The sequence below is a fragment of the Astyanax mexicanus genome, chromosome 21 (genome assembly GCF_023375975.1).
Source record: "Astyanax mexicanus isolate ESR-SI-001 chromosome 21, AstMex3_surface, whole genome shotgun sequence".
NCBI lineage: Eukaryota > Metazoa > Chordata > Actinopteri > Characiformes > Acestrorhamphidae > Astyanax > Astyanax mexicanus.
Window position 1 is genome coordinate 27,273,101 of NC_064428.1, and position 27,023 is coordinate 27,300,123.

Sequence of the window (27,023 nt, forward strand, 5' to 3'; positions counted from 1 at the left end):
CAAATGTTTCACTTTTTAGTGTACTCGAAACTAGCTTTCCATTTAAACGCAAATTATTCTTGTTACTGAATGTGTTCTGCTTATTTTCTGGAAGAGCTAATAAGTCATTTAACAAAGCAGGTGCTTGCATTTCAACTATGCCACTTTAGTCATTTATATATATTTTCTGTTTAAATCCACAATATTAAAGATATTAATCCTCTCAACATGAACCTAAAATTATTATTAAGCCTCCTGTTACATCTATCTGACCAAGTTAAACAAAGTGAATCAGGTTTTGCTGTTGGTTGATTAAAATGCAAACTTGCAGCCACACCTGCTGTTGTAAAATGTACAAATAAACAAATATATTATTTTACTTATAAATTTACTGAATTTTCTGAACACTGAATTTCTTTAAGTTAGAAACATGCTGTTCAGGTCATTCGGATTTGGGTTGACATTTCTGGTATATGAAAAAGAAAATATTTACAGAGGAAAATATTATTTTTATCTACTTTTGGATTATTTAACACAACTAAACTTTGCTGCTTTTCCTTACATCTGAAAAGAAGGGTTAATCCTTTTTATTCATATATGGAAGCAATATTTACACAAAAAAAAACATTTCACTGGGTCGCAGTTTTGGTCATTTCCATTCTAAACTTACTGTAGTCAGGGGGTTCCCAACCTAGCAGAGTTTGATTTATGTTATCTTTGCATTGATATCGTAGAAACCTGTTTACTGTTTATTTTGTGTCACAGGGTGTTAACACAGTTAACACAGAAGAGCTTCAAAAAAAAAAAAAAAAAATCTAAAGAATGTCAGAACTTGCCTTTTTTGTTTATGGCTACTCTAAATCAGCCAAATTTATTATTTCTTCTTTGTGATTTAAAATGATTTTCTAAAAATAATAATAATTTCATTACTATTATTTAAAAAAAAAACATTTTAAATTAGATATCTTGTGTAAACATGGTCACACATATAATCCTAAAATAAATAACACCTAAAAAGGTGTTACAAAGAATTCTATTTGGTAATATTTAATTAAATGTTCACGTTGTTCACTATATTTTAAAGTTGCTGACACAAATGCAGACTGCTTTCCCATTTTATAGGATTACCATATTTTAAATGTTGCTTTACACTAATTATCATACATTAACCATTTTTAAATTTTCTGAGAAATCTGTTATTTTCTTTACTATTGTAAGTTATTATTTTAAATTTGTATTTAATGAATACAAGTCCAAGCTTTAAAATCATGTCAAGGACCTTGGGGACCTATTCTTCCCCTTTACTAGTGGTGCAGACATGCTGTTGTTTACATAGTCTGCAGCATCTCTGTAATCAGAACGCATTAATTAACTGCTCTCTACTATTAGTGAGTCTAACCTCTTTCTTTCTAACTCTTTTCACTCTCTTGCCCTCTCTCTCTTTCTCTCTCTGTTCTCTCTCTCTCTCTCTCTCTCGCTCTCTCTCTGCAGTACACAGAGCAGTTTGTTCACGGGCTTCAGACGAAGTTGGAGCAGTCTCGCCTGCAGGAGGCTGAGCTCCTCGGTGCACTGAAGGAGATGCAGGACAAGGTTCTGGACCTTGAGAAGGTAAGGAACTTGAGAAGGAGTGCTCAAACCACTGGGAAATATGGCACTAATACTTTTACGTTTTAACTAAAATTAGGTTAACTGATAAGTAAATAACAGTTTTAGATGGTCATCACAAAATGTGCATTCTGCTAATTATGGTTATGCATTGAAATTCAGTTTTTTTCTATTAAGAATGAATGGAGTGTAAAAGGACTCAGGACGACACACACCATTTCAGATATACTATCCCCAAGAATTTCAGTTTGACCCACACTTGTTCATTTGTCATTTATTTTTACCTCCCTCATAACTCCCATTCTTTCCCATTCCTTTTCACCCATACCCAATTTCAATCTCCCCTGACCAACAGCCACCAAGTACATGTTCTCACTTGGTGCAGGTCTCTAAGTTCTAATCCAGAGCAACATACTGACCTACACTCATCTATTTCTTGTTTTTCATATCTTATTATCCCACCTCCTATTCACTTCCATTTGTTGTTTCTTTACAGACAAATTTCAGAGCTGTGAGACTCATACTCATCTAACATTCTTGTTATTTTTCTTTCCTTGTTCTGCCTATTTTAGCTTTTCTTTTAGGAAATTGAAATATGAAAATTCTTTTTTTTTCACCTAAAGTTTGTTTGCTTGCTTTCCAACCTTTTTATCATTATGTATCTAGTATATTAACCACTTGACCAGTGTGCAATGCAATATTATTGTGTGGTAACTAGTGCGGGGTAACTTATTGGTAAAGAATGACACACAATTTTCCAAAAAGAATTATTTCTGTAAACATTTAAAATAAAGGTGCTGTAAAAGTTTCTTTAAGCAATGCAAAAGGAAGAACAAATTTTGGAACCTTCCCTTGATGTAAAGGTACTTACATTATAATATGTTCTCTGTTACTTTTCAACATGAATCTTTATGGAACCAAAATAGTTTTTTGTATGGTATTGCTCAAATTACCCTTTATAGCGCCTTTATTTTTAAGAGTGTAGCTGCCAAAGCAGCATGAAATGCTTGTTCAGAGCAATCTAAATATTGATAGTATCAATATTTTCGTTTTACTTTTGTCTATTAATATAAATCTATTAATATTAATAAACAGTCATGTATGTTGAATTTGAAAGTGCTTAAGCTGTTTTTATTTGGAAGAAAGTATTAGTATCTGTATCACTATCAGCAGTGCTGGTTCTGTATTAACTAGCAGTGTCACACACCACTACTACATTTCTGTTCAGCCTGTACTGATATGTCCTGTGTGTGCAGAGGAGCAGTTCCCTGCCTGATGAGACTAATGTAGCGCAGCTGCAGGAGGAACTGAAGCAGGTGAAGCTGAGGGAGCTGGAGACGTTGCGCTGCTTTAGAGAGCTGCAGGACACAGTCACTGAACTCAACCAGCGCTGGCAGGTAACACGATACTGTAATGATTCTCAAAAACACACAACACGTGTTGATTTCTAATAAATTGTTTACATGCAAACACTGACTGGTGGCAGAGAGTGGATAATTTAGTGTTGTTCTTAAACCCAGAGTGTTAGATCTTCAAATATTCCCCTTAAACTTTTAGAAAAATCATATACATATTTAAAAAGTTCTCTTTCTCTTAGCACCACACATCCCGAGGAGGAGGCCACTGGAAGGAGTCTCCCAAGAAGAACGCTCTGAATGAGCTGCAGGACAAGTTGATGAGCCTCAGACTGAGAGAGGCTCAGACCCAGGCCGAGCTCAAAGAGGTCAAACTCAAAAACCTGCAGCTGGACAGCCAGGTTAGATAGCATGTCCCACACATACGTCTATACACACCAAAGCAGAGTCTCTTCTTGTTATTTTGAATTTTGGATGACTTTTAGCTTAAATCTTATTTAAAGGTCATTTTATTATATACTTCAAACATTTTTTATAATGATGAAAATATATAACATTTATAAATAACATTAAAATGTATTAAAAAAGATTTAGGTAAGGAAATAATTTTTAATGTGTTGAGAATTTAGTCACTTAAGTTGGAAAATGTTACAAAAAACTTTTAAATCTATTAAATTAAGACAAACGTTTACTTTAAATTATTTAATTAGGCATGGATGATTTTGTATCCAATAAAAATATATACTCTACTGGTCTAAAGTTTTAGAACACCCTATTTTTATTTTGGCCAGGGAATAACCTGAAATGATACAAAGTTAAGGAAATTAGCAGGAAAAATTGTAAAAAGTGTACAGTGTACAAAATATGTATATTGTAAAAACAAAATAAAAAAGTGTATATTGTAAAAAAAGGGGAGGCTCACTTTTTCAGAAACAAGTAATTGCTTACCAGCTTACAGCTGGTAATGGATTTTAAAATATATAATTTACAAAGCCTTTTTCTGTAATAAAGCAGTGCTGGAACAGAGGGTGTTGCTCTCTCTACTGAAACATTTACTCACTTACACACAGCACATTCACACTTTCATCATAATGACTAGAAAAAGACACAGAAACTCAGAAAACTCTGTAACTATTAAAAGTAAAAGTCTCTTTTTAAGAGAAATTGGAGAAGAAGTGTTGAGTACTTTTTCCTACATATATTAAAGAGTCTTGAAAACTGGTACAGAAAGAGATCTTGGTCTGGCTGACCCACATGGCAACACCAACCTTTAGCTCAGTTTCAGCAGTGAAGAGAAGAATTAGAGGTCTGTAAGGTAAAGAGAGACAAGATGTAATAAAGTAATTACTAAGATGAGAAAATAAAAAGCTGATTATCTTGATCATGCAGCTCTGCTACTGGACAACTAAAAAAACAGGGTGTTTTAAAACTTTTGACTGGAAGTGTATATGATTGTAGTTCTTTTTTTGTTTAGCTTGTTTATAGAATAGCTCACCTCTAACTGAAGAGGTATAAAGATGATTGCTGGCATTAAACATATATTATATTCCTTATATTACTAGATATCAGGCTTTCAGTGTTTATATGAATTACTGTACGGGCACTGCAATGAAATAATAATTCCTCCACAATGCTCAGAATGTGCATCATTGATTATGGTGATCAAACCCTGATCAGTCATGCTGTGTTTCTGTGTCTGCGTCTGTGTGTGGTGTAGAATCAGATTTACAGTAAGGCGGCAGGCCGTCACGAGCAGGAGAGCGCCGCCCTGCAGGAGAGACTACAGAACACCTTATCTCACAACAAAACCCTACAGGGCCAGCTCAACGAAATGAAGCGGAAACAGGCTGAGTCTGACTGCAAGGTACTGCAGTGCTACTGTATATCTCACTGAATTAACTGATGTATAGATTTACACTTAAAAACACCAAAACATTAGTATTGCACCAACACAATTTTTTCCTTTAGTTGTCTTACTTTTGGCTTATATTATGGTTTAAATCACATTTATTTATGTATTTAGTTAGTTAGTTTGTTTATTAGTTAGTTTAATAGAAATGGAGTATTCTGTCTCTACTACAGAACTACAAATATAGCTCTATAGATCTATATTATCAACTATTAACCAAAAAGAGCCAGTGGTGACATATATGTGTGTCACAGACCCTTTAAAAGATGTAGATGTAGAAAGTAATTTTAACTCATAGAGCCCCCTACCTGACATATATTGAACATCCTGACAGTGTGTGCATGAGTGTCTGTTCATCTGACCTTATTTACAGAATGTATGAGTGCTGGAGATAAAGCTAGCTAATTTTAGTGTATTTTATTTTTTTTTTCAGATCTGTTACAACCATTTATCCGTTCGAATGCTTTAATTAAAGATTTACAGAATATATAAAAAAATATATATAAAAATAAAAGCAAAAATATTTACACAATAAAAGCATGAAAGAGCTGCTCAGTAAATTTCAGATAAAATTTTGGCTTGGCTCTTATAAGTTAAGACACTTTTCTATTTTTTATTTATATTATATTAGCAGGGAAAAACATACTTTCATGATTTTACTGTATTTTTTTCTCTGCTTTCGTAGTAATATTATTTGCATGGTTAGGGTAACTGAATATCCTTGTTTACCTGCTCAAATAAAAAATAATTTACTCCTTTTACATATGGTCATATTTGATATTAATAATAATAATAGTGTCTGGCTTGCTTATGTTTACTCAGTGCTCTCACTATATGATGTGAACAGTACAGATTTAGTTGAACAGTGTTTGTCTTACTGTGGCATAGATAATAATGATCAATATTCAGAAATCAATAATCAGAAATGTAATTCAAAAAGCTTCACTTACTTTTTCTAGCCTGCACTGTGAGCGTTTATTAGATGTGCTTAATAAAAAGAATATAAGGAGTACAGCTGTGTATTTTATAAGTTGGGTAGATTGTGTGACTTAGACTATGATCAGACCATATTTGCTTTAGTAATCAGTGTGAAAATTCTAAAATATGAATTAACTTTTTCTTGCACTGTGGATGTTGTACTTAATGTACTCATCAAATATATGAACTGCACAGCTGTTTAGATAGATTGGGGTTTTCTATCACTGTGGCTTAAGATATTGATTAGACCTTATTTTTACTCATCAGAACAGAACTGCAAATTGCAGAAAAGTGTTCACTTACTTTTTCTAGCATGCACTGAATAATTATTCAATGTGCTTAAAAGATATGAAATTCACAGCTGTATGTGTCTGTTGCTTTCTCTTTCTCGTTCCTTCTCTCTCTCAGAGTAAGGAAGAGGTGATGGCCGTGCGTCTGAGGGAAGCAGACAGTATGGCTGCCATGGCTGAACTCCGACAAAAAATAGCTGAGCTAGAAATTCAAGTAAGAGCACAGGATTTTGTTTTTGTGGGCGTGTGTGGGGGTACGTGTATGTCTGGATGTTATATTGTAAGCAAGGATGTGTGGTTTAGAGGTTTATTGCAGATTATGTGCAATACTAACCAGTGTGCATGTATTTGTATTTGTATTTGTGTGTGTGTGTGTGTGTGTGTGTGTGTGTGTGTGTGTGTGTGTGTGTTGCAGAAAGAAGAGGGGTTGATACAGGGTCAGCTGAACCACTCTGATTCCAGACAGTACATCACTGAGCTGAGGGACCAGATCGCTGAGCTGAAGAATGAGGTGACACACTCACACACACACACACACACACACACACACACTACAGCTTTATACACTATTCATAAGCACTTGAATGGTATTCAAGGTATCCCTGTCCTTATATAGAACTCATATAGAAGTTTTTCTTTTTACTTTAATTAAAAAGTAATCAAAAGATTTTAAGTCTATACCATAGTAAATAAATAAAAAAATATACCAGGCTCTATAGTTTAAAATGTAAATCTAAAAGAAATTAATTCTATAAAAATAACTCTAAAAGACATTTCAAAAAATGTAAAAAGTCTGGGAAAAATTATGTATGTAAAATAAAACAAAAAAAATTATAAATTTGGTCCAAGTTTAAAAAGTAACTCTAATAAAAAAAAAACAGTCTATAAAGTTTAAAAAATAAGTCTGAAAGAAATCTGGTTTGTAAAGTTCTGAAAAACAAAATTTGGTGTGTGTTTTAATAAGCAAATATAAAATATAAAAAGAAAATTGAAAATTCAAAAAACTTTTAGCCTTGTTTTGGAAAGAAATTCAGTCGGTATAGTTAAAAAAAAATAAAAAAGAAAATTAAGTCTGTAAACTGTACAATTGTAAAACGTACAAAAAAAAAAAACTGTAAACTAAAAACTGTGTCTAAATAAAGTCCATCCGTTCAGTCTGAGTATATTAAAAAGTGACTTCTGCATTGTCTTTATGCTGATTTTTTTTCAAAATAAAGACTTTATGCAAAAAAAAAAAAAAAGATAATTATAAAGAAAATGATCAATCTTTTAGCCTGCATTGCTGACAGTAACAATACCTTGTGTGCCGGAAAACAATCTGCAGTCATTTCTAGTATTCAGCATGTCGGTTATTCCAAAGTCAGCAAACATAGAGCATTCTTAAGCTCTTAAGATTTACACTGGAAAATCGTCACTCAACCACGAAATTAAACGATTGAGAAATGCAGTAAGAAAATGGTACCTAAAAACCACGGAATAGACCACACTACAACCTATTTCTCCAATTTCCCAAATGAACCACACACCTAGATATACACAGTGGGCTTTTGATGTGTGAGTGTGTGTGATGCTGATGACACATTTACACACACTCACACATACACACACATGTTTTGTTGATTGGAGCAGTGCTTGCTCATCCAGAGACGAGCCTTTCGTGACATGGGGGCGTGAGAGTATGTTGACATTCTCCATTTTCTGTCTCTCTGTCTCTTACTCTTTGTGTATTGCTCTCTGACTGATTCGTTGTCATCCTCCTTTTGGTTTTATCACTCACCACGCTCTTGTTCTTTCTTTCACTCACGGTACTCATGCCCCTCATTCACTGTTTACATACAGATCTGTGCAAAGTGAAATTGGCAGCGTTCAGTAGTTCAATGGAACCCTATAAAACTAAAGCTATCCATTTTCAATCTGACTGACCGAAACACAGTTAGATATGTATTCGGTATACATCATGTTTCCGAACACATCAGTTTTCATCAGAATTCCCTATTAATTAAACCACCATGCCACAGCTGTTGCTGGAAACCCATAAAAGCATTACTGTAACAGTAGCCAGTGCAGGTGTCTGTTAGATAAAGTAACACAATTGTGCAGTTAATGTTCTCCTCCAAGCATGTTGAGCTGTCCAATGATGTTGTGTTAACAGCAGTATAATAATAAATTGGGAAAATTTGTAAAATTTATATTAAATAAAATTTATAAAAAATAAATAACCTGCTCATGAAATAATATTTAGTGTAAGGTATGTGTTAAGAGCAAAGAACAAACTAAAGTTTGAAAGTAATACATTAAAATATATAGTTTTAACAGTTTGATATCATGTCAAGTTCTTCTTTACATTGTATTATAATATTAACCAATATCAGACCAATAAAAATACTCCTAAAGGACTTGAAATAAAAACATTTAATACAATCAGCTGATACAACCAAAAGTGTGTCAGTACAATGTGTTGTGCTGTATTGGCATATCATATGTTAATTTGGAGTTAAGATAGTGTTGCATTTTTATCAAATTAAAATATCTTAAATTACCAATTAAATAAAACTATTGCAAAATATGAAAAACATTAAAAATGGATAATCATGATTTTGTTTTGACAGCAATAATTTGTAAAGTAAATAGTTTAGTAACAAGTTTGGGCAGTATATATTAGTATGTAATATATAATAATATAATATTATGTTATACTGCTATTAATATTTAGTAATGTATAGTTCATACTTGTATCCCTGTCATTCAAAAATTAAAAGCATCATTTACAGAATTTAATGTAAAAAATATTTTTTGTATAATTTCAAGTGCTCCATTCATTGTGAAACAACTGCCAGATTAGGATTTTGTAAAAAGTTGAAAAACAAATAATACAAAGTGATCAATATTATATTAATACAACATTATATTAATTAATAATATATTAAGTATTATTAAAAAAGAAAAAAAAGAACAAAAATTGATTTAAAAAGAAACAAACTGTCTTTGTACTTATGTTGTACTTGTATAAGAACTAATTTGACAGTTACATTGATTTTATTATTATCATTATTCAATAACACAACAACAATGTATGTTATGTAAATACAGATTTAACAGATTCTCAAACACTTCCACAGAGCGTCAGAGTAAGAAAAGACCTTAAAAGAAGAAGAGGGGGGGGGGTGGTGGTGGCGGGCAAAAAAAAAAAAAGTGAGATACATCTTGTTTAACTGCTCTAGCAGGCTCTAGTACTGGTAACTCTGAGTGAGAGAAAAAATAGAAACACCAGAGCACATGGAAACTCAATACTAATATAATTTAACAGTCATTATTAATAGCTGCTTAGAGACCCCAAATATAAGATGTATGGAATGATTTATTGAGGACTTGATCTGATGCTTGTTAGTAGTGCTTATAAAATGCATATAACATGCTGATAAAACAATGTTAAACAGTGTTCCTTTTGAGGTCTTAAGCATGACATTAGGATGCCATTTTTTTCTGTTTTAATCTAAGATTTAAAATCAGTTGCAAAATCCAGACATCTTGATAAAAGTATTTCTACAGATGGTATCAGTGAACACAACCTTAGCCCAGCTTTTAGATAAATCTTTTTAGTTGGTTTCATGTGTAATCAGCAAAATAGGGAGAAAATTTAGAAAATTGTAAGTTGAGATTTAGGTTGATTTTTAGTTTACTACATAATTTGAACAGATAAACTGCCCCTTACAATGTGCCAACATTTCTTGATAAAAGGACCAATAGGAATAACTCAAAATGATCTTAAATAAAAAAAATTACATTGACTTCCATTGAAATTCTAGAAGATTTTTTCTCTCTCCTGTAAAGTTGCTGTTTTGGAGACACTTGTTTTTCATTGGACAGCGATGATATTCACAAAGTGTCAAGAGTATAATATATAGTATAGTATTATTTAATTATGCATTTAATTTAATTGTGGCTTATCAAGGCATTTTTATTATGAGCATTCAAATTGTATAAGTTGGTAAGCAACATTTTGAACTGAAGTAAATTGACTGTCAAAATGTGTTTGTTCATATTTATATATAAAAATATAAAAAGTATGTTCTGATATTCAGTATCTGATTGCTGTTCATTTTCTAGCTCAGATATGCAGGTAAATCTCGGTGGTGGCCTGTTTCGTGCGGGTGAAGCAGAGACTTTTGCTTTGTGGTTTTCACTGAAACCCGAGACAGAGGAAGTGAGAGGCGGAGTCTGTACCGATCACTGTCTCAGGAAGCTTTTCCATTGGTTAACCACTGCCCCTCCCCCGTTTGCTTGTTGGGAAATCCATGATGTCAAGTCTGAGATTTTTTGTGCTCCCTACCTGTGACATTCTCTCATGCATACAAATTATACACACACACACACACACACACACACAATGTGTTTAATGAGTCAGAATGAGAGAGATTTGAAATGAGACATATAAATGTGGTCCACTTCAGTCACGCAAGGGTATCCACTGACTAAGCTATTCACACGCACATACACTCTGAACAAATACACAGTAACAAGCTGCATCAAACATTCCATGAAAAGTACAGAAAATTATGTCATATCATGTTGTTTCTGCTTTAAAACAGTTAAACTTAAACTAACAAGCATGGAACATTTTATAACAATAGAACTGAAAAAAAGTTTTTAAAAAATCATTTAATAAAATATTTTATTTGAATATAAAATCAAGTTAAGTTTAAATCATAAGTCATTACATTTAACTGGTTTATATGTAAACAAATGTAAAAGAATACAAGAATCAAAAGTACAATAATACAGATCAAGAACCAAATTAAATCAAGATTATAGTCACAAATTTAAGCTGGTTTAAAACTGTGAAAATAGTATAAACAAAGTACAAAACAGTCAAATTAGGTTCATATCATAAAAATTGAACCGATTAGAATTTAAAATAACAAGCATTAAATGTTTTACAAACAAAGTACAGAATATGTTCAATTAAGTTCATTTTAAAATCAGATCACTAAATGTAATCTGGATTTAATGTAATTTAGTAAAAACATATAGATCATGGTGTCAAATTAGATACAGATAATAGAAAATCAAAAGCAGTTTATTTTTTACATCAATAACGGTCAAACTTCTAATGATCAAAGTACAAAACATTGGAGTAAGAGTAAATTCATATCCTATAAACTTAATTTATTAATTAAACCATTAAAAAAAACATATAAATTAAGTCAGTTTCCTGGACAGCTATTAAACCTAATTAGATACTATGTTTTCCTTTCAGTGGAAGATCTTCATTCAAAATGGCTTAATCCCTTTATAAATAAAGTGCAGTGATTAAAAAAGGATTAAATGTAAACTAACAAGAATTTAGTATTTTATAAACAAAGTACACAACATGAAATCAGATTAAGATTCAGATCATAGAAAGTCACTAAACTTAAACCAGGTTAATGTTAACCAATAACACAGAAAATTGGGTCAATTTAAGTTCAGATCATAAGAGGCAGTTTCCCAGAGAGTGATTAAGCTTCAGTGCTCTCTCTTGAAATACATCAATTCAGAACATTTAAACAGACATCAAATATTTCAATAATAAAGTACAGAGCATGATTGAAATTAAGTTCAGGACATAAGAAGTCACATAATTTAAACCAGGATTGATGTGAACCAACAGGCATTGAGCATTTCAATAACAAAGTGCAGAACGTGAGTCAGATTAAGTCCAGATTACAGGAAGTCACTGAATTAAACCAGTTTAAATGTGAACCAATGAGCATCCAGCTTTTCATAAACAATGTACAGAACATAAAGTCAAAGGCAAAAAGTCACATAATAGGAAGTCACTAAATTTAAACTGTGTTAGATGTGAACTGAGAAGTATCAAGCATTTTAATTACAAAGTATTGAATATCTAGTCAAATAAAGTTCTGATTATAGGACGGATACTACATTTAAACCAGTTTAAATGTAAACCAATGAGCATCCAACTTTTTTTTATAAACAAAATACAGAACATGGCATCAAATGCAAACAGTCACATTGTTTAAAATGTAAAGAGTCAAATGCTTTACAAACAAATCACATAAAATAGAATCTAATTAAAATGTAGTTATCATACAGATGGTACAAAAACAATACCTACATTATCTACAATATCTACATTTTAACTAGAAACAACATAAAGAATAAAAGAAACAGATACATTAACTAAATATGGTGTCAGAGAAAGTGCAGGTCAGTCAGTGCAGTCAGCAAATGTAAACTGGTTTAAACACCTCAAACGTCATGTACACGAAATATATACTACATAATTCTGAGAAGCATTTTAGAGCTAATAAATCCACAGCACCACAGCCTCATTCCCCCTGATTTACACAGAAGTACATCAGCCAGTCCAATCATAACCAGTGTGTACGTGTGCGTTGAAGTGTATGAGCGTGTGTGTGTGTTCTGCTCTAACCTCACGCTTATCGGCAGAGCTACCTAAATTCCTCTTCATGACACGTATTAGACCACCATGTGTATCAAACCACACGTGTTGCTATGGCAACAGACCACGGGCCTGAAGCCAGCGATCTAACAGACTCTCCTCGAGTCTGGCCTGAACTAACGTTTACCAAATGTCACAAGTACAGAAAAGGAAATCTGCTGTGGACTTGGATAAGGTTTCCTAGCATTGGTTTCTTTATACGTATGCTGACACACTTTGAGCTTCGTTTAAAAATGGGCTGCAGATTTTGAACAGGAGTTAATTATTGAGTGACTTTTGTACTGAATAGTTGTTGCATGAACAGCTTAAGTAATTGAAGCCTCTGGAAACACTTTTTGATGTATTGCTTTTTTGTACAACCCCAAATCAGAAAATGGACAGTATATGAAATGCAAAAAAATGCAGACAGTATGAACCCAACATATATGATGTTTTGATTGATCAGGTTTAATTCATGTATTAATAAACATCCACTTTTGCATTTTAGACATGCCAAAGCATACCAAATAAAGTTGGGACAGTTAAGATTTTAACATTTAAAGTATAATGCTGCCATTCCTTTCGCAACACGTTTTGCGCTGTTTTGGCACTGAGGATACCAAGTTATAAAGTGTTAAAGGTGTTATTTTGTTCCATTCATCCTGCAAACAGGTCTTAAGGTATGCAACTGTATGGGATTGTTGTTGCATTTTTTGTTGTAAAATGCATGGATGACCATGAAAAAGATGTGGTTGAAGGCATATTAGAGCATATGGTGCTCTAAGATCTTAGTGTACCTTTCCCTGGTCATTTGACCTGATTTGTGCTGATAACAGACTGGATTGACCTCATCTTTTTCTTCCAAAGAAGATCTAGAATACTGATTTGTCTGAGCACAATACACATAAGGCTTCTGTTTTGCACAGTTAAGGTTTGCCAAAGTAATCCCTTGCCCATGTGGTTATTGTTAAATGAAGGTTTTTGGAACAGTACCATCTGAGTAGCAGGGCTGAAATCAAAGTTCAGGACCCTCTTTTCTCTCACCGGACCTCAAGCCCAGAATTTACAGTAAGGCAACTTTAAACAAACAGCAGGTGACCCAAAAGTGGCCCAAAACCAATTTTCTCATCAAATCCAATATTTATTTTAGGTTTAGAATTTACACAGTCTTCATAATGTGACCCATATCTGACATTTGTTAGATTTGAACAGTTCCAGCTTTGTAGCTGATGTGCATGTGCAAAAAAGCAGGGCTTCACATGAAGTTTCGGTTTCACTTTTCCTGATACTTTGAATGGTTTAATGAGATTAGCGATCCTCGGTCCAGCTTTGCTCCTTGGAGACTGTCTCAACTTTTTTGGAATGTGTAGCAGGGCTGTAATGACTTGACCAGTCAAAAAAAGGAAAAATCTTGTTCATTTGGACATAGTCCATCTCCTAAAAAAAATAGATCAGATTGTAATCGCTTTATCTTCTTTTTCTTTATCTTGTACTCACAGATCAGGCAGCTACGAGGTCAGCCTTCTAAATTCCAGAACTCTGGAAGCGGGGCCTATCAGGACCTGTGCTTGGCCAGCCCGGCATCTGCAGAGGGAGATTATCTGAGTTCTGATGAGGATCTCTTGCAGAGCCCCCTACCGGCTACAGCTCTGTACGCCCACCATCCATCTCCACGGCTGGACAGCGATGGCAGCACCGACAGTGAGGGCGATGAGAGGAACCAGCACCAGGACCTGCGACAGGATGTCCTACCCAACCAGCAGCAGCTTTACCCTGGTATGGTTTGCCCTGAGGCCCTGGAGAACTGATGGAAGGAGTGTTGGAGCAGAGATGGAAGGCAAATACATTTAGAGAACATGGGAGAGGAGAGAAACACTGCTTACACACTTACACAAAAACACACACAACCTTTTTCACACCCATAAAGACAAAGATTATGTTACAGACGAATACAATGAGCAAAGGTGTAACTATGAACTATGAGTGCAGGTGAAGGACTACATGTACAGAGATGTATGTGGCAAAGGTACAGAAGCACAGACTGCATGGTTCTTTGAGGGATGCCATATATACAGAACCATGTACAAGAACCTTGGGGACCATAGAAAGCAAATATTGTGAAGAGCCTTGAAATTTTGGAACCACACATTGACGTCCAGGATCTCTAAGGAAGTTTACTCCCCTTCTTTCTCTCTCTTTTCATGCCTCCCCCACCTCTTCTTCACACAACATTAAGGCCAGAACTTAGAAAAAAGGCAACGTTCAAACAAACAGCAGGTAAAAGTGGCCCAAATCCAATTTTATCACCATATCCATTGTAAATTGTCTGTTTAGTTTTCACACAATATTTGTAATGTGACCCATATCTGACATTTGAACAGTTCCTGCTTTATAGCTGACGTGTACAGGGCTTCACGTGAAGTTTCAGTTTTATTTTCGCCAGTAGCACAAGAGCTATCAACAGGTTCCAGTGGTTGACAGCTGGACTTTTTTTGCAGAGAAAGTGTTTGGGTTTGCTGTAAAAAACGGCACATTTTCCGTTATATGTCCAAGCCCAGTTGTTTGTATTTTAATGGTTTTTATTTCCTTTTTTTTTCTACTAAAACCCTCCCTCGCTGTTGTTAATTTTTTCCCTTTTCCACACCCTTTTTTTCTTTTGAATGAATGAATTCCAAACCGGCTCATTGCTGCTTATAGGATATGCATTGGAATTTGATGCTACATGACCCAAATCTGAATTGAAAGCGTTAGATTCAGCATGTTTTTGACACATCTGTGTCACATGACTAAAAATGATCAGATTTGGGCCACTTTTACCTGCTGTGTGAACATATCCCCAGATTCTCACGCACAAGGATGTTCAGTGGCAGACCTCAAGATCAGCATATCATCTACTACATATATTCAGCATATAAATACATTCTTTCATCCCGCACATTCGAGAATTAGATGATTTGTGGTACAGACGCTGGTCGTTTTTTTGTGTTTTTATGTTTTGGGGATGTTTTTTTTTTTTTTTTTTTTTTTTGGCCCTTTGGATAGCCTGCAATGTCCTCGAGAAGCTTCGAAGGTTCGGCCTAAGGTTCTTTAACTCTTCACTTCTGAGACTCTTCGGGGGACACTGGGTTCTGAATCTGTAGCATCCCAGCTCCGGTAGGTGGAACAGACGGTGGATTTATTCACTGGATGTTGAAGATACTTCTCATACTTACTACTCAATGCAGAATGAAGGTGCAGGAGGCAAAGGACGTGAATTGTGCCCCCGTACACTGTTGCTGGTCCCTAGTAGCAGTAGTTTGTCTCTCTCTGCTTCTGTCTTTCTTCCAGAAGGCACCTTCCCAGACATATCTCAACCCCCGCAAGACACTACAATCACTTTATCAGAAAGACGAAGAAGAAGGCAAAGGAGAGGCTGGTGAAAGGAGAGCATGGACTTTTACACATACAGTATACAGATACTATAGGGATGTTAATAGATAATGCATAGCTAAAAATATTAACAATTTACAGTAGCTAATCCATGTGTTTGTGTGTGTCTCGATGCCTTGCAAAAAACAAGGAAAAGCGATCAAAAGTGTTGGACGTTGAAAAAAAACAACAAAAAAACACAGTATCTCAAAATTGCCAAATCTTAAGTTGTTTTGCTGTTATTTATATGTTCTTATTTATTTTGATATTTTTTTATTTTTTATATATATATATCAAGATATAAATACTTCATAAAAAACGGCAGCCAAATTTTTTATTGTTTTTAAATTTTTCTCCTCTGTGCCAAACCATGAAAACAGCAAAACGTGGCATTCAATCTCTTCAAGATGATAAAACGCCATGTTAGAAATGAGCTGAAAGGACAGAATACTAATTTTTACTGTGCTGCTACTATAATGTTTTTTCCCTTCTGAGATATTCCTCATGTTTTTTTTTTTATGCACATTTATCTAATAGCCCATCATCCCCTGTAGAGTAGGTCATAGCAAGACATACTGTGAAGAAATATGACTTGAAAGAGGGTATATTAAGGACTGCAGGGTTACTTGAATTCTATATTTACTCATGAGTAATTGTTGTCGCAACCTTTTTGTTTTGTTTAGCTGTTCAATAACATGCGAACCACAGGTCCTAGCTATTTACAGTTCAGCTTTTCACAGTTGAGTTATTCACAGTTGAGTTATTCACAGTTCAGCATTGGGGTTTTTGGGTAAGCTGATTCTTCTATAACATGAAGTGGTTGCCATATAAGCTTTGATGACTAGTGTCACATTTTTTTGGGGCGTTTTCACACCTATAGTTCAAATCAGTAGGCGAGTTTGCAAATATGGAGCATTTTCCCCCCTTGGATTGTTTTAGTTTGTTTTCACACTGTTAATTATCCAAGTGCACCAAAATGTGTCATCACGAACCAGTTCAGAACATTCTGTATGCTGATTGGTCGGAGCTGTCTAATATGTGAGTAAGAAAGTAAATACAGTTACAAGGTCCTGAGTTCCAGACTAGGCCTGTCAGTGAAAACTACAATTTTTTTGAAGTCTCCGAAATATTTGTGATCTTTTGTCTGCCTACTTGGGCTGTTTTTGTATTTAGTCTTTAATTTTTTTTAAGGTACAAGTCCACGATTGAGCACTAGTGGTGATCCTTATAAAAGAAAGAAATCTTGACCTAAGCAAGAGACATTTAATTTTATGTCATTTTAAGCCAAATTGTCATTTTAAGACAATAATAATACAATTGCACCCTTATCAAAAGCAATGAATTTTTGGTTATTCTTACTACTAATGTAAAAGTTGAAAGCATATTTTCTTGACCTTGAATAATATACGTTTCCTGTCACAGGAGGAGGAACATGCCTGAAGCACCTCCCCTTTCCAATCTAACATCTTATAAATACCCTAGACCAGGGGTCTGCAATAGGTGGCCCGCAAGCATGAAACATCTGGTCCGTGAGGTTGTTTGAACTATAATGAACAGTAATGAAAAATAAATAAATAAAATGCTTCTCAGGCAAGCTTTTGTTCACATTCCTCACCTGTCATTCTGTCACGCTTGTGAATGACTAGTTTCTGCCCGTTCTTGTTTTTCCGCCCATTCTTAGGCTCCCTATCTTCTTATAAGGGCGTTTTTTCCTAGCTGTGTCCCAATTCACTAGCCAGGGCAGCGGTAGTGTTTTGAACCACGACCCTGAGGACACGGGTTCGATCCCGCGTGAGGAGAGGTGTGTTTATTTATTTATTTTTTCCTTTCTTTTTGGGTTTCCCTGCTTTGAATTAAACTGTTCTGCAATTGGGTTCAAGAACCCTCTGGGCTGGAGAGCTACTAGTCTGTAGTACTCCATCCTATTACACTTCATTTTCCAAAACAGAATTTTTTTTTGTGACCCGCCGCGTAATGTCTTGGAAAACATCTTAATTACCAAACTTAATTACCCCTGGCCTAGACTTCTCTTACACATCATGACTCCTCCCTTTAACTGATATCTCTTCTTCTTGACTCTAATTACTAAAGAGAGGGGGGACTCACTTTCTATGACAAGCTGAAACTGCCTGAACTTCAGGCCAAAGTTCTGAGTTTTCTTCCCTCTCGTCTTTCTCTTCCCAAATAGCCATAAACTGATGACATGTTTGAAAATGGCCATACAATGTTGTACGATTAATTGATAATGTTCATTTGGGACTGAATCAAGACCACCTGATGTGTGCTGGTGCTGTTGTATAGTTTTACATTTGATTTAAATTACTGTGTTCACATTGGACCAAATGAATCTCAAGATTAAAACCGATTTAACACGTGTAAAAAAGTGCAGGTGTGAAAACGCCCTAAATTTCTTTGACTGACTTTTTAAAAATGCTACCGTGTTTGAAATGCAGGAGTATGTATTTTGTTTTGTTTGTTTGTATTTATTGATTTTATTGTTTGTTCATATTTAATTAGAACCATGCCACTGCTATTGTGTTCTCCATCCTGTTGCTTATCAAGGCATTCCTGAACTCATTTTTTTCTTCAAAATGTTTCTGAACTCACATACAAATCTTTGTCTTGATCAGACATCTGTCTCTTCATTCCATCACTGCCTTGTTTATATTCATACTTGGAAAATTATTTTCAGAAATGAAATGTACGTTCATATGTTCTTAAAGCGCATCCCAGCTGTTCTCACTTTCTGTATGGATGTTTATGTACAGGATGAATATTTAAGGACAGATAAAAAGATGACTTACATGAACAAAAGCTTAACTTTTTCACATATGTGTATAGGACATTATGTATGTGTAGAGTAATGTGAGAGGTGTATTTAATGTATAATTATATAGAGTAAATTGTCGCTGTCTTATGAAAAAACCTGGAAACTTTAAACAAAATGGTACACAGAATAAAATGTATAAAGTTCTCAACATATTTATTTTTACCACAAAACCCGATAGAGGCCATTTTTATTCTGGATGTTAAAAATTTAGCTTGGACTCAGAATTCAAATGTAGATTAAATTTTTTTTTATTAAATATAAAGTGCGTGAGCAAAACTGAAGGATTCTCGGCCAATCCTGATATCCAGGTATCGATATCAGTGCTGATACATTGTGTAAAGTCTAGAAATTCAGACTAGAATCATGGTCAGCATTACAAATGATTTTACTAGAATAAAACAAAGACTGACGACTAAATTAAAAGATGCTGGTCAGATCCGATGCAGCAGTGCTGCTGGAGTTTTTAAGCACTGTGTTCACTCACTGTCCCCTCTACTTAATACTCCTACACGGCAATGCCCACAGGACGCTGTTGGTGTACTGTTCTCAGTCCAGGAGTAAGGTGTTTAAAAACTCCAGCAGCACTGCTGCCACTGTGTCTAATCCACTCCTACCACCAGCACAACACCACCCTAATAATAATACCTCCTGATTAGTATTAGTATTCCTGATTAGTATTATTCCAGCACTACCATTCCTCATGCCTCCTATACCCCATAGTGTTTTCCTATGACAGCGACAACATTTTGAGTGTGTTCAAAGCTTGTTACAGCATATCTGTTCCGATCTGTTACAGCGCAGCCACAGCGTGCGACCTTGCTTTTTTTTTTTTTTTTTTTTTTTTTTTAATATGTGCAGATCGTTTTTAAACTATCAGCTTCAGGGTTGGTGAGATTCATCAAAAGTTTCAGTCATAAACAGTCATATCTGATAGGATTACATGCTTTATCAAACACTAAAATCATTCACATTATACGAAAGAAGCTAGAAACTAGATGTACTTAATAGGGCTTCATATTTATTGGCAAGAACTTGGCGATACGATACAATACGATATGTATCATGATACAGGGGCTACGATTAAGCATATCACTAAAAATATATTGAGATTGTTCAAATTCAATTTGAATTTTAGGAAAAGTGTCATAATATAAAACAGACTATGTATCAAACTTATAAAATCTGAATAAAAGAAAAAGAAAACGTCAGAATATAACACTGCCCTCTAGTAGGTGGGATTGAAACAACACTAAATAAACCACTTCTGACACCAATCTTTACATGCAAACTACTTCTTAACTAAAATTAAAAAAAGGATACAGTATTGCAGAACAAAATATCGCAATACGATACAAGATGATATCAATATTTTCTTAAACTCCAACTACTTAAACGTCCTAGAACTACATTTCTCCTACATCATGTGGATATTAAACAGAATGCTTGGATTGTATTCTGCTCTTCTGCACTACAGAAGAGAAGCTCAACCTGTGCAGCATCAACAAGGAATAAAGCAGTTTTGAGCACAGCAACAAAAAAAAGTCCAGTATTACTTCAGTATTACTACACAAAAACACAGCAAACAGACATGTGGCTTTACGTACCAGGACTGAGGCCAAGGTTACATATCAACTGAATCCCACAGTGTTGGTGTAAGGGATCAATGTAGCATTTTCTTGCCATTTTCAGAGGAAGTTGTGCTCATACCTTGGTGTTCTTACTTCATTTGTAACTGCTTTGTGGTCGACGTTGGGACTTCCAGAGAACACTGACCAGTTGGCAAATGCCTGTTGCAGCGTGGACGTGGGGGAAGAGCGTCAGTTTGGTCACTGCTCAGTTACGCTCAGTTAGGCTCAGTTAACCTGAACCGATATCACGTTGCTGCTGTTGCACTTTGTAACTGTGGTGTAACTTAGAAAGCCTGCTCTGATCTGTTGGGATGTTCTTGAGATGTTTATACATGTTTATACAGAAGAAAGCTGCTGTTTTATTCCACAAACCTTTATCAAAGTCAAATTATAGAGGCCTGTTGCTTGTATCTTTAATCACGGTGTCAGTTTTACTGTAATATAGAACATGGTGCTTCTCAGTATAGAGTTTCTCAGTATATTTAGCTTGGGTTCACCTGCGACGTTCATCACTGTGAAATTGGAACGGAGCAATCTCTCCAGTGTTGTTTACATACGGTTATGTTTTTTTAAATGATTTTTTTGTCTTACAGTTTGTTTAGTAGGGATGCATCAAATATTTGGCAACCACAAATATTTGTAAACTGAAATGGCTGACTAATGTATTCCAGACAATAATAAGTTTTGGATGATATAATCTCAAATCTAAACCAGCGTGGATCATAAACAAAAATTCAGTGTACTATATATATAATTTCTTGTATTTTTGTAATTGTTTTTTTTTCTTTTCTTAAAGCCATTCAAAAATACATTTAGACTATTAAATTCATGCTAAAAAAAAAGTTGCAAAATTGATGCAAAAAAAACAAAACAAAAAAAAAACGAACGTTCACTATTTGGAATTCATTTTTGTTTAGTTTTCAGTTTTTATTTTGGTGCATCCCTATTGTTTAGGGCCCTAAGATGTCCAAAATGCAAAGAATACAGATATAATTGTGTTATTGGAGCTCAAAACTATTTTTGCATACAAAGAAAACTACAGCTCTGGAAAAAAATAAGAGAGCACTTAAAATTTTACCGAATTGAAAAACTCTGGAATATAATCAAGAGAAAGATGGATGATCACAAGCCATCAAACATCAAACTGCTTGACTTTTTGCACCAGGAGTGACATAAAGTTATCCAAAAGCAGTGTGTAAGACTGGTGGAGGAGAACATGCCAAGATGCATGAAAACTGTGATTACCTATAAATAGTAAAATCAGAGAAACTGATTCAGAACCTAAAGTGGTCTCTTAATTTTTTTTTCCAGAGCTGTATGTGATTTTAATAAATCTTATTAATAATTAATAAGATTTTAATATTCTTTAATATTTATGTTTAAATATCTTAAGGAGAAAAAACTAAAATGAGAAAAAAAAAACGGATTTCGTAGGGCCCTACGATTTGTTGTGATCATGAAATCAATAGTATATCAAGTGCAAGTTGAACTTGACTGGGGAACTGACCCCAATTTGGTGCCATAACAAGTGTCAAAAGAGACTTCTTTCATATTTACTGCATATATTTGCATACATACATTTTACAAAATGTACAATTTTCACTTTTTATCATACTAAACACATCTTTCAAACTCACAGACGCCACCCACCAAAGACCGCAGCAGCTAATTCAGCGAAGTTAAAGAAGATATAACATGATATAAACAAGAAATAAGAAAAAAGACCTTGTCACATTTCATTACTAACTTGTGCTGCACTTCAGTGGGTCCCTTGGTTTCTAATTCCCTTTGTGTTTCTTACTTTGTACTTCACAACCAGACAGAATGGTGGCATCCCATACACTTCTGAATCCGTCCGTTTGCTTTCTACCCTTGTTTCTTTCCCACTTTTTGCCTGTTGTGTTACACTAATGGTCTTCTAGGAAAACGGTGAAGTATGAAGGCCTTCGGAGTGGTTTGGAACGGGCCCAGTCTAAACCCCCTCCCTTGCTGACTGCCCTGCTTTATGATTTCACACTTAACACTATAAAATAATGGTTTGGTTCTCTACTATGCCCTCCAATCTCTCTCTCTCTCTCTCTCTCTCTCTCTCTCTCTCTCTCTCTCTTTTTCTCACTCTCGCAGTTCTACTGATGTGTTGTCACGTATAATATAAATGACAGTAATAAAGATGATATGAAATGAAAATATTATTAAATGATGATGATTCTGTGTTCTGTACTTAATGAATGATAGCAAGAAAAAAAATGAATAAACATTTACACTATTCTCAAAGACCACATGCTGGATGTTGTGTTTTGTTTTGATTTATGTGAATATAGAGATTTATAAAAGTGCCAAACATTGCAGCAATTTAAAATCATTAAGTACAACCTCGGTTCCAAAAAAATTGGGACACTGCGTAAAATGTTAATAAATGTATATAAAAACCCATTTTATTCACAATACAACATTGAACAAATTATGGTGGAAAAAAAAAACATTAACTCATTTAGACCTTTTTTTTGCTTGATGGCAGCAACACATTTTAAAAAGTTGGGTCTGGGCAACAAAAGGCTGGAAAAAGCGTTAAAAAAAACGAGCTGCAGTAAGAGTTAATTTACAATCGAATCAAATGACTTAATAAACAGAGTAAAGATAAACCAAACTGCGGAAAATATTTCTAGAAATTATGAAGACTCTGGATATCACACCATCTAAAGTGCATAATCATCACCAAAAGAGAAATCACTGTGTGTAAGAGACAAGGCCCACAGTTAATATTAGGTGCGGGTGATCTTTGAGCCCTTAGATGGTACTCTCTCTGGACTAAAACTCTTTTCAAATGAACTGAAGCATAAAGGACAACTGTTTTATGGTCAGATGAATAAAAATGTGAAATTGTTTTTGTAAACCACGGATGCGATATCCTGCAGATTCAAAAGAGACCATCCAGCTTGTTATCAGTACACAGTTCAACAAGCCTATGTTGTGGCCAGCCTACACATCTGGAAAGGCAGAATCGATGGTGAACAGTTAATGAGACACGAAAAAAAAAACATTGAAAAAGGCAAAAAAGAAAAAATGCAAAAACGATTTCGACGATTAGGACGAGGTGAAAAAGCTAGAATACATAACGTACATGTAAAAAAAAGGGTTTTGTATTTACTTTGTATTTACTACTGCATTGTAGATTAATTCTGAAGTCATTCCAACTATTAAAAAAACTATGGAATTATTTAGTAAACAAAAAATTGTAAAACAAACCAGAGTATGCTTTATTTTTTTAGATTCTTCAAAGTATCACCTCTTGCTTAGATGACAGCTTTGAACATCTTGGCTGGAGTCACCTGGAATGTTCAGCTTTCAGTTAACAGCTGTGCTGAACTTATTAAGAGTTAATTACTTGAATTTTTTGCCTCTTAATGTGTTTGAGAGCATCAGTTGTAAAGTAGTGAAGAGGTAGAGTTACAGGTATACAGTAAATAGCTCTATTTGAATAATGTTCTAATCCATATTATATAAAGAACTTCTCAACTAAGTAAAGAAATGACTGACTTTTGGAACAATCTGAAACATTTTTAACAACTAAGGCCTTCAAAAACTTTATGATGAAATTGGCTCTTATCAGGACCCCAGTCTCCCACATAATGTGACAGCTCACTGGCAAGTAGTGGCATTTCCCACTTTGCCACATCAACCTATTGGACAATACACACCTTCTTTAATAACATGTTTAGAAGGCATTGTTTCAATAAAAATCATTGTTCTTGCAAATTTGTTTTTTGCAAATGTGCTGTTCTACTGGTTTACGTAGTCCACTGAGAATTCATACTGATGCCGGCTAAATGCTAACTGAACTTCGCTAAGATCTTCCTTCACACCTCAGAATTCTGCCTCCACCGTTGACCACCTTTCCTTTTGTCTCATCACTTTTCCTGCTCCCTCTTTCTCTTTCTCTTTCTTTTTCTAGGTGAATTCTCAGGCCTCTTGACACCGTTTGACACCCCCCTAACCGAAACGAAACCCACAGGTCCCTTGTGGGCTGATGTGTCATGCTAAGACTCACAACTTCTGATCACACAAGTTCTTCACCCTCAAACCCATAAAACTAGTGACAGAAAACTTCAGCGCTTCTCTCACTCTGTGGAGGAGGCTGATCTACTGCGAGGGGGGGGGGGGGGGAGGAGAAAACGAACAGACAAATGTATGAAGAGATAAAAGAAAGAAAGAGAAATAAAAAATAACAAACTCACAATCGAACACCGAGCTTTTCTGTGATTTCCTTTAGCTAGTCTTTTTATTTATGGCAGAATGAGTGATAAACATCTTAAAACTTTAATGAAAAAAAAAGCTATTTGATCTACAAATTACAAAATTTGGGGGTTCTGATCAGCACAGGGCCAAACTTATACAAACAGGACCAAAAATATACAAAAACTCACTTAGATTGATAAATTAAGTGGTCCTGAGTGTTCCAGTGGACTAAGGCGCTGCCACTATGATTGGGAGATCGCTGGTTCGAATCCCGTTCATGTAGCTTCCTATCAGCTGCCGGAGCCCTGAGAGAGCACAACTGGCGTTGCTCTCTCTGGGTAGCACGCACTCTTTCCCCTCATCACTCCAAAGGGTGATGTCGATCAGCACAAGGCAACATTTCTAGCTAGATGAATAATAACATTATGGAAACAATAAAAGGAACATTCTTAAAACTAGAAAATCTAACATTGACACAAGTGATGTTGCAGCGACATTACTAGAACCTTTAAACATGTTTAATAAAGATGTTCTAAAAAAAAATCCAGAAAACTTTACGTTTAAGAATGCTAATTGCAACGTTCAATATATTTTTTTCTCAGATCTGATCTGTTGAGATGACTGTCCACACTGTTATTTGCAAGTGATCAGATCAGGGTTGCATGTCTGGACATCACAAGGGTATCTGCATGGGTTGCTGTAGTAACGGGGTCGGCACGGCATCAGTTACTAACCTTTGGCGCTCTTCTTGGACCCCCACACTTTTGTCACTGTGGATTTGAGGAGGTTGTTGTTTGTCATGTTATGAGTAACACAAAAGACAGCATCCAGACTAGTAGATATCTGTACAAACCTAAAAGAAATAACATTTTAATCCACCTTCAGTTTGCAAATATCAGATTAAATGTGGTTTCTGACTGTTTACACTCTTAAAAATGGATCTGGATACAATATAGATATGCAAAGAATTGGATTTGAGCTGGTAGTGCCTGAATGCTGTCAATCTAATTTTTTTTATGTGTGCACAGAGGTGGTGTCAGCTGTGTAGTCAATCATGATCAATAACAGGAACTTAAGAGGCCTTGGACTCTGCCTATTGAAGGTCTTTGGAGCTTTCAGCACCACTTAATTAATTAATTTCTTTATTTATTTAAATTTTTTTCTCCCATTTTCTCCCCAATTCACAAAGCCAATTACCCAGCCCACTCATTAGGACTCCTCCTATCACTAGCAATGGTTCTGATACATCAGCTCTCAGTTTTGTGAGAAACATTCTAATAATTATATATAATAATATATATATATATATATATATATATATATATATATATATAATATATAATAATTATTATTTTCTAGTTTGTCTTTTCTAGTAAAATGAACATTGTTGTTTTATTCTATAAACTACAGACATTTCTCCCAAATTTCAAATAAAATATTGTAATTTAGAGCATTTATTTGCAAAAAAGATGCAGAGCTTTTAGACCTCAAACAATGCAAAGAAAACAAGTTCATATTCATAAAGTTTTAAGTTCAAGTTTAAGTTCAGAAATCAATATTTGGTGGAATAACCCTGGTTTTTAATCACAATTTTCATGCATCTTGGCATGTTCTCCTCCACCAGTCTTACACACTGCTTTTGGATAGCTTCATGCCTTTACTCCTGGTGCAAAAATTTAAGCAGTTCAGCTTGGTTTGATGGCTTGTGATCATCCATCTTCCTCTTAATTATGTTTCACAGGTTTTCAATTTATAAAAATCAAAGAAACTCATCATTTTTAAGTGGTTTCTTATTTTTTCCAGAGCTGTATTTACTGTCTTTCCTGAAATATGTTTACTGCTAAAAATTAGGTGCTTAAAATTCCCTATTCAGTTACTTACTCTGGTTATTTAGTGCAAATGTTACACAATTACCTTTTTTTTTTTTTTTTACAGTGCACAGGTGTCTTAGGGATAATGTACTGGAGCTGGGGATCCAGCGCTTTCCTCTGTGTGCACTGGCTACCCACTGATCCTGCATTAGCAGCAGTTGAAAAAGAGGTGTTAGCTGACTTCACATGTATTGGACGAGGCATGTGCCGGCCATTACTTTCCTAGTGTCTAGGGAGAATATATAAACCGGCATTGGGTAATTGGTCTTCCAAACTGTGCAGGAAAGTCAGGATTGCACCAAAAAAAAAGACAAATTTAACTGAACCAAAAATTTGTGCTGAGACGAGTGACCTAATCCCACACCCACTTTCTACTGGAAGCTTCCTGATGGCTAACAAAAGCGTCTGGCACCTACTGGAGGCTACACCACGCAGCTGAGGTTGTCTGAGAGAGCTGCTCTGATGAAGAAGCCATGCTGGAGGAAGTGA

General features: G+C 34.9%; 1 protein-coding gene across 2 annotated transcripts in view; it reads left to right on the plus strand.

The window, feature by feature from the left end:
- evi5l (ecotropic viral integration site 5 like) overlaps positions 1-20,320 on the plus strand; it is a 47,540-nt gene extending 27,220 nt beyond the window's left edge. For both annotated transcript variants that reach the window (XM_007253128.4, XM_007253129.4), the window contains 7 exons: positions 1,471-1,587; positions 2,841-2,981; positions 3,182-3,340; positions 4,657-4,803; positions 6,235-6,330; positions 6,532-6,627; positions 14,061-20,320. In XM_007253128.4, coding sequence (XP_007253190.2) covers positions 1,471-1,587; positions 2,841-2,981; positions 3,182-3,340; positions 4,657-4,803; positions 6,235-6,330; positions 6,532-6,627; positions 14,061-14,369 — 1,065 coding nt within the window. In that variant the 3' untranslated portion in view covers positions 14,370-20,320. The remainder of the gene's footprint in view (positions 1-1,470; positions 1,588-2,840; positions 2,982-3,181; positions 3,341-4,656; positions 4,804-6,234; positions 6,331-6,531; positions 6,628-14,060) is intronic.
- The last annotated feature ends 6,703 nt before the right edge of the window (positions 20,321-27,023 follow it).